Source organism: Centrocercus urophasianus, unplaced genomic scaffold (genome assembly GCF_019232065.1).
Source record: "Centrocercus urophasianus isolate 14NV4802_14NV808 unplaced genomic scaffold, USGS_Curo_1.0 seq_12, whole genome shotgun sequence".
Lineage (NCBI taxonomy): Eukaryota > Metazoa > Chordata > Aves > Galliformes > Phasianidae > Centrocercus > Centrocercus urophasianus.
In genome coordinates this window covers 6,612,726-6,625,635 of record NW_024884364.1, presented here as the reverse complement: position 1 = coordinate 6,625,635, position 12,910 = coordinate 6,612,726, and the positions used below count along the sequence as shown (strand labels likewise).

General features: G+C 44.1%; 1 protein-coding gene across 1 annotated transcript in view; it reads left to right on the top strand.

The window, feature by feature from the left end:
* The first annotated feature begins 831 nt into the window (after positions 1-831).
* Positions 832-12,910, top strand: part of GAP43 (growth associated protein 43) — a 53,502-nt gene continuing 41,423 nt past the window's right edge. The window contains exon 1 of the mRNA XM_042810588.1: positions 832-898. Coding sequence (XP_042666522.1) covers positions 869-898 — 30 coding nt within the window. The 5' untranslated portion in view covers positions 832-868. The remainder of the gene's footprint in view (positions 899-12,910) is intronic.

The window sequence follows — 12,910 nt, the reverse complement described above, 5'->3', positions numbered from 1 at the left end:
AGAACTATAGAGAAGGGAGACAGATGACTTCTGTAGTGCTATTTAAATTTAAAAAAATAATAAATCTGTTGCAGGGGTATCGTTTTCTGTGCCTACGCAAAGTCTATAGGATGGACTCAGGGGACAAGAGGGAAAGTTGTCCCATTGTAGGGACAGCAAGACATTGCCATGGGGGTTTGTGCCTGCATGCATGGAGATGGCAGCGTGTGCATATATGTTTGCGGGTGTGCAGGGAGGGGGAGGGGGGGCTTCTAACAGCCATTTTAACATATTTTCCAACTCCCGTTTAGCTGACAGCTCCCACCTACGGTACGTCACCTGTGCATGAAGCACACAGCGTGCGGCGGCAAGAACCCCGCTCCCTCGTCTCCCCTCCGTGCCCACCCCGTGCTCCTCCATGTATAAATCCCACTCCCGACCGTGGCCGGGGGCTCGGGTGGGAGCGGGGCTGGGGGCTCCCGCCGCGTCCCCTCTTCCCAGTAGCCTCTGAAAGGCGTTGGGTAATTGGGTCCAGATTGGAGATGTTAATTATTCATGAGGCTGGCCAAGGGACCTGGGGGGGCTGCGGGGCTGGGCGTGGGGTGGGCCGGGGAGGGGACGAGTCGGGGAGCGCCGGGGAACAATTCTGGGCAGGGTGTAGGGAGAGGCGGCGGGTGCATGTGCGACGAGCGGTGGCTGTGGACCTTCCAGTCACTGCTCGCTGCCCTGGTGTGTGTGCGTGTGTGCGTGTGTGCGTGTGCGAGAGAGGAGAGAGAGGGAGGGAGGGAGGGAGGGAGCGGAGAGGGTGGGGGGGAGAGATAAGAGAGAGAAGAGGAAAAGCAGAGAGGAGAAGGAAGGAAGAAGAAGGAAGGAAGGGGACAATACGATCATGCTGTGCTGTATGAGAAGAACAAAACAGGTAGAACTGCAGATTTTTATATTTCTTTCTGCTAAGAAATCTCCCAGGCTCTTGGTTGCCCGTGGGGTGTGTGTCTGCCCGCATGTGTGAGGGGCTTGGGTAGGGGCTGGGGCAAGGGGGAGGACATTTCAGCTGCTTTCAGCAGATGTCTCTTTTGCAATTCTTTAGCATCTTGCGACTGAAGGCTCTTTTCACACCCTTCAGCGTGACTGCTTTGGTTTTCCTGGGCTGCTGATGTGGGGAGGGGGGTGGCCTGTGTCCACATTTGGGGAGCTACCAGCATCTCCCCATTACTATTAGTATTATTTTTTGCTTTAATTGTGATCAGATGCATTGCCTGGGATTTTCTCTCGTTGGTTCTGAGGGTGTGGATGTAGGGTGGGGGGGGGGGGGGGGAGGCTGGCAGGAAGCGTGATGAGATCTGGCTCTACCTTGGAGATAAAGGAAGCGATTCTTCATCATATGCCAAGAAAAGAAAGGATGCCCGGTGAGCCTTGATCCCTGGTCAGAGTGCTTTCTATTGCTCCTGGCTCTGATGAATGGGAGATGCTTTACGGGCATGTGCTGTGAGGTGGCTCGGAGAACAGGTGCATTCCTTTTTTTTTTTTTTTTTTTTTTTAAAAAAACCCGCAGGGGTAAAAATATTTAGCTTTTTTTTTTTTTTTTTTTTTTTTTTTTTTCTCTCCCCTTCTTCCAACCTATGGTATAATGAAAAGTGTAATTAATAACAAAAGCATTGGCCAGGAGAGGGGAGATGCAGCCTCTTTGCGGTACCCTTCGTAGTACAACCAGTTAGACAACTGTGCACCAGCTGGTGAGGAGACAGAGGACCACGCCTCTGCCAGCTCCGAACTCGGGTGGGATAAGAGAGGCTCACGGTGTGAACCTGTTGGAAACCAGTTCATTCTCTTCACTGGTTCCTCCTGGCTTTTCCTGTCAGGAAATCGGGTTGATAAGGAAATTCGGGCGGCGGCTTGATTGTCAGCGATGAAATTTTTGTATCTAAAATGATATATTTGGATGAAAAAAAAAAAAAAAAAAAGCTATATAATTCATTCCCACCTTCCCTGTTTTTATTTTGTATGAAAGCCCAAACCTGCTCCTTGTTAAAAGAGCCCATTTTCATGGAGCTGCTTGGACTTTCTTGGGAGGATGTTGGATTTATTCAGGTAAAACTTGGAGGCAGGAGATGCCCCCAGATATCTTTATAAGGCATTTGGGGAACTTCCCCTAATTATAGGTTCAGAGGTAATGACAAAGAGCTTGGATCCTTGTTCTGAGAGCAAAGCTCAACTCAGTCTTGGGTGTGGAACCACAGTGGTTACTTTATATGTGCATACATTGATATATCCCTTACAATATAGCACTGCAGCACTCTCGAGCCATAGCTTAGCACATTGATGCAAGAAGCTCCCATACTATAGAACAGTGCAGTGCTTAAAAAAAATGCAGGGAAAGGTGTGTTTCTGAATGGAGAAACGTGTTATCAGATGAAGGAGTGATTTTGTAGAATAATGGGGAGGGGCAGGCAAGCAGGGTGGAAAGGGACCCTGCGTCATCTTGTGTTTTTCCTCATGCAGGTTTCAAATGCTCTGCAATTAGTGATACGTTTGCTAAAATCTGGAGGGAGGGGGTGATGGCTGGGGGGAGAGGGGATCACACTGCAGCCAGCCAGCACAGCATGTTCAGCTGGCAGTTATGGGATGAAAAGAGCAGAGGAGGAAAAGGCAGGCAGACAGAGAGGCAGAGTGCAGAGGTTCATGGCAAATTTTAAGATGAAGTAAGTAGCACTGGAGTCTTCTGGAGTCAGAAAAAAACCTATTGGGGAATAATTTTGCCTCCACTTTCACAGGCTGAGCATTTACACTCCTGATTCAAACTGCAACGTGCTGTTCTTTACATCTGCGTGCATCCGCTCCTATCACTTCGTATTCTAACATATTAAGAAATGCGTGGCATGCAGGTATCTGGATCACACACGGTGCTCTCCCCCTGCCCTGTACATTAATCCACCGCATGGTACACACCCCTTTGCGCGTGCACGTGCAGCACACATCCGCGCTCTCTGATTGCTCGCAACCCTACTACACATATATGCACTAGCACACATGCTCTTGTTTGCACATGCTTTCTCATCGTTATGCGACCATACATCCTGAATGTGCCTGCCTGTGCATATTCCATGGATGTTTCTGGGCTTGGAGCCCAGCTCCCATTCCTATACCTCAATATATGCTGAAATTGCCAAACTGGCAATATAGCAATGCGGTCAGCGATGCTGGTGGTACATTAGAGGCATATTTAATTTGGAGAAGAAAAAGATTGCAGTTTTCAGCTTGGGCTCTTCCTATGCCCCCACCCAGATCTTTCATGGAAGGACAAAAAGGGAATGAGTTATCAGGACATATCAGAGCTTCCATCGCAAAAAATAAGGACAGCTCACCTCATATTATTTTTTTAGGGGAAACCCCCGATGTCCCGCCTTTCTGGCAGCAAAAGAGCAAACCATTGAAGTTACAGGCTTGGGCGTGGAAGGAATCTCTTCACATTTGTGTCTAGGTGCGTCTGTATGCGTCTGTTCTCCCGCCCGTCGAAGACAAATATGTTCACACACTTGCGGTTTGCAGATGATTCTTTCTTGTGGGTGCAATGCTAGCGTGAGGAGCGAGGTATCTGACTGCACACCCATGAGAGATGTAGATAGCTTGGTGTTGTCATTTCTGCCCACAGCCAATTGCACCTCTGAATCCATGCCCGCAAAATATTCAGCTAAAAAGAGGCATAACGTAAGGGCTGTGTCAGGCAGTTTCTGAAAAATTGAATGTAACCTTTCCTTCTGGCAAGAGATGCGGTCAGTAATTTGCAGGGCTGGGTAGTCAGATAGGTGTCTAGAAATGCGAGTGTTGTATGCACCGCATACTGGAACAGATGGGCGTGATGGGGGTATGTGCTCAGTATTGGATTGCATGAGTGATTAAACAATAACCCGCAAGCAGGTTTCCCACTTGTGGGTGAGATGAGTCTCATTCATCACCAGCCATATCCGACGGCTTCCCTCCCGCTCCGTCCTCCGCTCCGCGCCCAGTGCTGGCGAGCCTCGGCTGCAAAGGTTTAAACCTGCCACACCCATCGAATCAAAGGAGGGAGGGGGAGAGGCAGTCTGCATTTCTTTCCCCTTCCACACGAGCAGCATGAATAAACAGGGCTGTATCTCTGAAGAAGCCGCTTAATGCAATCGGAGAAAGCATTAGGGAGTGTTTTAGCAATTGCAGCCAGCCGGTTAGGTGTCTTGTCATTCCAGGAACTGCAGAGGTGTGCGGGAAGGAGGAAATGGAGAAAAAGAGAGAGAGGAAGATGCACGCGGAGTTAAGGGTGTATGGCCTCAGGATATTAAAATGTCTCAGATCTCATTTAGAATAACTTGATTATGCCGCACGATGCGGATGCTTCCAAACTTGCGAGGCATGGCTGTGCCTATACACACCGAGATGGAGGGGGAAGAGGAAGGGAAAGCAAAAGGAAAAGTAAAGGAAAGGGGCTGTCCGCATTTCTCCTCTCTCCACTCACCAGCATGGTGTAAATGTCACCTCCAGCCATTGACTTCAGGGCAGGGGCATCTGCACCCTAGGAGAGCCAAGCCACTGCCCCGATTTTCTATGAGGCTCAGAGCCGTTTCTGCGTTGCTTCCAGTGAACAATTGCTGCCTGGAAGTTTAATTACTTCAGGTCCTTACTATTTCTTTTCCTGTGACAGTACTACTGGGATTTCTCCTGAGAAGCATGTCTCCAGAGAAACACCCCTCCCATCTCCCTGTCCTCCTCTGCTGCCATTGCTGACAATTAAAAGCATTGATTTCTTCTCGATCGCGTAAAGTAAAGGTTCTTAATGGTGCAGACAAGCCCCTTCTTCAGCAAATGTAGGCAGAGTTGCCAGGGACAGAAGGACAGCCATAATGCTCAAAAAGAGAGATGCCAGTCTGTTGATTGAAACTTCTTTTTGCCACTTGCTCCTGAGTTGGAATCCCCGGCGTCGTGCAGCAGGCAGTACCACTGGTACCTACAGGCTATGGCCTGGTACACTTGAGTCTTCTCCTGCTTAAGGCTTGATCTGACAGGAAGCTCTCCTGCTGTTCTATGGCTCTCACTGACATGAAGATGAAAGTGCACAGAGATTCCTCCTGAAGTCTGCTCTCACTTCAGGCCAGCTGTCATGGACTCTGTGATCTAGGAGCTGCCCTACACAGACACTGCATTTCTCCCTCCCCATTTCCCAGAGACACTGTGGAGGGAGAACACCCCACTGTGACATCTGCCGTACTGCAAAGCCTTTTATGCTAGTGGGAAGGTAAACTTGGCCCTTTGCCCACAGCAGGAGAAAAACAGGCTGATAGACTTGTGTGATGTAAATCAAGGATGTGTATACCTGCTTGGGTTCACTGGCCTCACACACAGGGACATGTGCCCCCCTGAGCAACTTGTTGGCTCTATGTGCAGAGAATGTGGGGCATATGTGGGCTCACCCTGGTCTGTACAAAGCAAGTACATACATGTTGAGGTGTTACCAGCAGGCATAACCAAAGGACTACCTTAGCTTTTGGGTGAGATAGTATGAAGCAAAAGCTTGCTTTTACACCAAGTTTGTATAACTTGAGTTCTCTCATGCTCCCAGTGGTGCATTACTGCTGGTGATACATCACTGACTGCCACTTGCTCAGTCCATGTGTTGCTGGCCCTTGTATCCTTTCCTTTATATAGCTCCCCTCTTGTCCGTTGCTGTTCCGTTGTTTCAGGCTTCCTCAAAGGGAGGGCTTTATTTGGGTTTGAGAATGAATGAAAGCTTTGACGACAGGTCCAGGCTAAAGCCACCTGAGGATGGGAAACCTTTTGATGGCAGCCCTCTGTGCTGATGCCCTTTGGAAGTCACTGTGCATTTCATTACCCATTTGCCATGAGGCTGGCAAATCTCAGGAAGGCATTACGCAGCAGTCCACATCTGGCTGCATCTGAGCTATGAAGAACCGATTTCCAACTGTAAGGCAACAACCACAGCCCAGTAGCTCCATCCAGGGTAATACTAGGCTGCTGAGATGAGGCTGGCCATCTAGAAAGGCTGAGTGAAAGATGAATGGGCCTTGCCAGTGGAAATACCAAAATAGCAGAGCAGGTATCCTGGAAGCAGGTACTGAAGTTCAAAGTTTGAAGTCCATTCGCAGTCATTTCATCTCTAATTCCAAGATCTTCCTGAGCATGCTGGGAGGCATCATGTAACCTCAGACTTCTGATAGCCTCATGTGGAGAAGGTGTTTATATATCCTTAGGGCTCTCTCTATTACCTGCTGAGTGTGTGTGTGTAAAACTCCATGGCTTTTCATGGTTGCAAGCAACACAGGCCAGTAGTTAGTATACAGGAATGTGTTTGGGGAGAGCTGATTTCTGAATTAGCTGATTCTAACAGCACTATTAACCTGCTTTCTGACTTGATGAAGGCATAGTTTTTCTGGCTGTCATGGCCCTCTCTGCAAGATGCTGCTTTAAAATGGAATCTAAACAATTAGTATGTGGGGAAAAAAAAAAGGGATTCAGATGCCTTCAGGTGAAAGGTGATGTAAATAGGCAAAGCATTGCTGTATCTGTCCTCAGCCCATGCTGGGATGTTTATTAGCCACTTGTGTGGCTAATAAACAAAGCACTGAATTTCTCCCCAGACTCATTTTTAACCACAATGAACCAGAGTTTGAGAGAGGGTTACTACTTAACCTTCCCCCTACCTTTCACCAGTATGCTACTCTTCTACTACTATCACTGTGCACCAGCCTGTACAACCTACAGAATTTAATGTGGGGTGGAAATACTGATGAAAATACTGATTTGTTTTCCATATAAAAATGGGAATTTGTAACTTTTGGAGTTACATTGATCCTGGTGATTCCTCCTATTATTTGTTTTGTCTCTTCTGTTCTTCTCCTTGCCTCCGTCCTGCTCCCTTAACCATGCAGTCTTCCTGCTGCTGCTTCTCTCCTCCAGCTGGGTACCTACCAGCCCTCCATAAGTCTATGCTTCTTGGGAAGTCCTGCTGGCAGCAGCATTCTCTACTACCATCATAGGCCTTTTCCTTTCACCCTCCTGGCTCTGGAATGAGCAGGGAAACTGCTAGGAGAAAATACAAAGGTTCTTCCTTTGTGCTTCCGGTTGGCATTTGTAGCATCCCCAGGTCTCCTCCACTTGGGTAGGTGTTGCAGTTGAAGAAAATGAATGCCTATAGGCAGAGACAGCAGAGTGGTTCATTCTCACCTATTTATTTCATTGCTGTCACATAGGTGAAAAACTGCCCAACCCCAGCAAGCAGCTGGGGAGGAGTATGGCTGCCATAGAAGCAGTTCATACAGTACATGCTAGTATCAGTTCCCGCTTTCCTGATGGTTCATGCTTCCTCTGGGCCTGTCCCTCAGCTGCTGATGCCACTCTTAGGTGTCAAGGTGTGTTCTAGCTGTCTTGTTAGTCAAAAGAGTGTCCAGAGATTGCCTTCTTCCCACCAGGGCTGGTTGGCTTTGATTCCTTGAAAAGGAAGCCAGGATGTACTTATCTTCTTTCAAATTATAACCAATAAATGTCAGTCTCATTCATTACTCATCTTACTTCTGAAGTTTCTTGAATTAATTCCAGCTATAATCATGGTATATATTTATAGAAAACTGGGACATCTCATAATATTTAAACATTTTCAGTGTAGGAGACATGTATCTCTGAAGGCTGGTGATTAGTAAAGCTAGCAGACTCTGAAAGAATCTTACTTGCTTGGTTTGAATGCCCCTAAAATTTAATCAGTCAGAGGAGTGTGTTTGGATCTGGACCCAGCTCTGAAGCTAGTCTTATTCCACTCTTCTCGTAATTTCCTAGGAGTGAAACTGTGGTCCCTGGAACTTCTAGTTTTCATCATTTGGGATAGCTTCTAATAATTGATGATGTTTAGAATAATTTAGTTTCGATTACTCTTATAATTAAGACCTATCAATTGGCATCCAGTTCATCACAATATCGAATAGAATCTGATCTATTTATTTTATCAATAGTATCCAATAACCTTATAAATCTGCAATGTTAAGTACTCAAGGATGAGGATATTGGGGCAGCATGGCACCATGCTTTTCCCTTTTGTTTACCCACAGATTTAGGAATAAGTTATTCAGTGGTGGATTTAACAAGAATTTCATTAAAGTTATCTGTGTTTTGAAATGTAGAACTAAGGAAACAAGTGTGACTTGCTGATTTGCTGAAGTAAAACTTGCAGGCATTTTTATTTTCATGTAAGTGTGAGGTCCACTGCCGAGAAAATGCCTGGATAGCATCATCTGCTCTGCTTGAGCAGGGCATGGTGTGGCTGGAAGGTTGCACCGGAACTCTGGGGAAATGGAACAATGGGGAACTGATGTAAAGGGGCTTTTACAAGATGACCAAAGGGTTTGTGCTCAGCAGGGACATTTCACTGCAGACTAGAGGGCTACACTGAAATTGCATTTTATGTTCCTCAAAGCTGGGAACATTTTGGTGTTACTATTTCCTTCTTAACTTGTTTCATTGGAGTAGTCAGATTGGCAGCTTGCAAAGGGCTGGACAGCACAGGCTGAGTCAGAACCTGTCAGAATGGAGACTCTGCCTGATCAAGGATGAAGTACAGTATTTTTAACCCTTCCTGCTCTTTGCATTTCCAGTGGAAGACCCAGGGGAAGCCCTGTGAAGAGTTTTGAGGACAGACATCCACAACAGAAAATTGATGTTTAACAAAGTCAGGACCTTAAAAAATGTAGTAAAAAGCATGAAAGGGGTGCAACCAATCCCTCCTGAAGTGCAGGATCTTCTAAAGGGCCTTTCCTATGTTTCCAAAGCCCAGTCAGAAATACTGACTAGAAGAGATTCAATCTGGAGGGGAGGAAGAATGGAACAAGGAAGAAGGATACCCCCTCAAAGTAACAGAACTGAAGCTAACCAAAAACTTCCATGAAGTAAATAGAATTTAGATCATTTACAGAGCATAGTTACAAAAGTTAATGTGAATCAATACCCTCTTATAGGGTAAAACTAGACATACAGAAAAAAAAAACCTTCCATAATGATGCCAGTTTATATGACTTTTGGAAGATAAAAGAATTGACAAATTAGTAAAAAATGAGCCCAAAGGGCTTATAGGATTAGCAAATCTTCCTTTAAAGTTCAGTTATTTCTGTTTTATGATCCTTGTTTTCTTCCTTTGAATTGTGGGATTCTACAAGGCAGGAAAAGATACCATAAGACAGTGCCTTATCTTGTAGAATTTCATTCCTTTGTAATTAAGGTGTGGCTGGAAATAGGAGTCCAAGATGTATCACAGTATTTACCATTGTTCTGAAGTCAGAAATCAGCGATTTATGCTGTTCCAAGTTCAACTACCTTCTTAGAGGTGTTCTGTCTGGCATTGTAGAACTTTAGATCTTCCTTCCTTTCCAACTATGGAGGTAACTCAAGTCCTGAGGTAATTATACATATACCTGTAGGGCTTCCTAAACATTGAAAGATTTCTTACTAGAATCCCTAAATAATCTTAGTTTTATAAACATTAATCAGCTCAATACCTATTTAACAGCTAAGCTGTTGGGATCAACAAACCAAGTATTCTTCCAGTTGCTTTCCCTGCACAGCCAAAATGGGTAAGTTTGTCAGATCAAGCCTCTGCAGAGTGCATCCAAGAGGAAGAAAATTTACTACCTTACTGTAATCCAGAGACACTTTGGTTGAAGTAATCACCTAGAAATGCGGTAAATATACCATTACTCCCAGAGTAGATCTGAAAACCCATCTCCAAGGAGAATGTGCTATTAGTCTATATTAGACATTATGCAGGGACCCACTTATCCCGGTGTTTCTTGGACACAATGATCATTTGTTTCATGGAAGAATCAAATATTGTTTGGACCAGAGGAAGGAAGTGTAAGAATGTCATCATAACTCTCTACCTTGGTGTTTACGATATTCATGGAGGGTGGGAAGAGCTTCAGTTAGAACTTTACATTATGTTTCTTGAAGTATTTAATGCTTATTTTGCATGTCTTCAGTGGCATGGTCAACTGCTAGTAGATGGCTAAAATGATGTGCAGCCAAAGGAAGAAGGTCAAGATGTAGGAACGGGTAAGAACAGATCAGAATGTAGTGATGTAATATGGTTGATTCAAACCATCCTGAGTTGTTTATGAAGCTGGTGGAAGCAATCTGTGAAGCTCTGAGTGCTTTGAAAACTCGTGAGGACTGGGTGAAGTGTCTGAAACCTGAAAAAGAACAAGGAGGAGATAAGGAATTACAGACTACTCAGTCTAACTTCATTCCTGGAAAAAAAAAAAGGTGGAAATAATCTAATAAAGAAGATGATTAGGAACCAGCACAGATCTGTCAAGAATAGATCATGTCAAACTAATTTAGCTTTCTTCTGTAACAAGCCTTGTGGATACAGGGGAAGTGGTTGTCATACCTTGTCATTTTTAAGGATTTTGACGTTATCTCACAAGCTTTTATCGTAAGTGAAGCAAAGGAGCATGGTCCAAATGAAAACATTAAAACAGAGATGCATAACTGATGTAGATAATCCTACTCAATGAGTAACTTTTGCTGATTTCCTGTTGAAATAGAAGACTGTATTGAGCAGATTGCCACAGCTTGAGCTGTGGTCTGTTAGTGCTTAATTGTTCTCATTAAGTACATTGTACTTTATATTTTAATTTCAACCTGGATGACTGTCTAAAAGAAGTGTTTTATTTAAAATACAGACAATGTGAACCAGGTATATGTTGGTGAAATTTGCTGGAATTCAAGGCAATCTTGTCAAACCAAGGACTTAGTCTGAAAAGCATCAGAATGAATCCAAGGTGCTCTGCATGGGCAGGATTAATAAATTGCACCCAGCTATCCATGGAGGCCAACACAACAACCAGCTATCCTTCAGGAGGGGAGACAGCATCTCTAGATGACCACAAGTTCATCTTACCAGGTTGTGCAAATTGAAGTAGAGGCTGTAAGATGCACATAATAAGCCTTCTGCTCTGATCAGGACATGTAAGTCTCAGCTGAAATGCCATGCTTTATTCTTCATCGTTCTCTAAGAAAGTCTGGTCCAGTGAGGGAGGGTGCAAACTGGGACAGTGAGAATTGCTGGAGGTCAAGGGAAATGTAATCTGCGAGGAAAGACTGAAATAATTAGCTTGTTTTTAACTTAAAAGGCGTAAGGCAGTGAGGACTTAGGATAAAGGTCTTCAAATGCATAGGAAACAAGTGCAATAAAATGAGAATAATCTCTTCTTTGTGTCCAGAATGGATAAAACAGGGAGTGAACGTCTTTAATGGGCTATGAGAGTGATTCAGACTATGGTTTAGGAAGAGTTTTCTCACCAAAAAAGAAACTGATGCAGTGGGGTAGATTGTCTGAGAAAGCCATGGCAGCAGCTCCAGTCACTGTAGGGCTCTTGAGGTATTACTGAACCCAAGGTGGACTAAATGGTCTCATATGGTCTCCAAGGAGGATTTTCTGTGATTGGTATCAAATATTCACTGAAGCAAGAACTGGACCCAATCTGTCCCTTTGCAGAAGAGTGCTTAGCCACTGGACTGTAAAGCTAGATTTACTTCTGTGCTGTCTCTGGTCTCAAGCTAATTTAATTCTTCCATGAAAAAGAAAAAAAAAAAAAAGCCTAATATATTAAGCATGAGAAGCTAGAAGTATCTTACTCTAAACAGTCTTCTGTAGTAGGAAAAGTAAGACTTGAGATCCCTTCAGGTAGAGAACTGGGGCATAATGTAGGTACCATAATTTGAGCACTCAGATAATTACCTAAAAGCCTATAAATTGCATGCTGTCAGAGAGGACTGTAGTTATGTCCTTTTTGAGCAGAGATTCAGGGTGGAGTCCAAAACAGATGATGCTTCACTGATAACTGGACCTAGATGCCTAAATCCTGACAGTTTAGATGTCACTCTGTCTTCTGCTTTTAGCATGAGCATATAGGTTCAGAAGACATTCATTTGGTGTGTTGTGATAATGAGGTGTCTAGTTCAGCACGTATTTTCTGGTGGCCTTAAAGCTATGATTTCTGCAAGTCATCTCATCCTAGATGTAACTCCACTATCTGTCTTCTGAACTTGGTCATCTGCTGGAACTCCACACTGATATTTCCTTTTCATCACCCTCAGGAGAGGATTAGTAGGGATTTATCAGTTGGTGACTTCTTCTACCTGTCTGACATGAATTATCACAAAGCATTTATATGGCAGTCACTCAGGAATTCCCAACTGGAGTGCTGTACCCCTACTAGCACTCACCTTTAGTACTTATTCCCCTCTATTCCCATTATGATGTGTCCCAGCGGTTGCTGGGAGTACTAAATAAAACATGCTGAGATGTAATATTGAAGGGATTTCACTTTCTTTGGATAAATTCTTCTACAGCAGGAGAAATACTGCTGCATGAGATTATGGAAGAAATAAAGCTGATCTGTAGTATCTTCTGTTATCATGTGCTGAGTCCATACAACCCTCAGCGAGATATCCTTTTCTTAGGTTCTTCCAAAGCCTTTGCAAAACAGAAAAGCAGGAACAAAACATCTTCCCTGTAGTCAGGATTACCCAGCATTTAGGGGATGAGATAAATTGTAACAATCAAAGATGGTCTTTTTAACTACATGGAATTTTGCTGAATTTTTCCTGTGTGGACAAGAAGTTCCTTGGTAGGTATCTTCTTCAAAAGCATATTGTGATTTTTTTCTTATTTTTTTTTCTTTGTTTGACTGTGTCTGAAGTTGATAGTAGAAGAAAAAGTGTAAGAGTTTTGCAACCATTTAATAAGCAACAACTGTAGCTTTAAAACACAAGGAAACATAATGCCATTATAGTTTCAAAAGATGGAATTTCCTATTTCCTTTCTTTTTCATTTGCATTTTTAAAATAGGAAATTACTTCTTAAAGCAAATTTTGAGTTTTCAAAGCCAGACACTTTGAA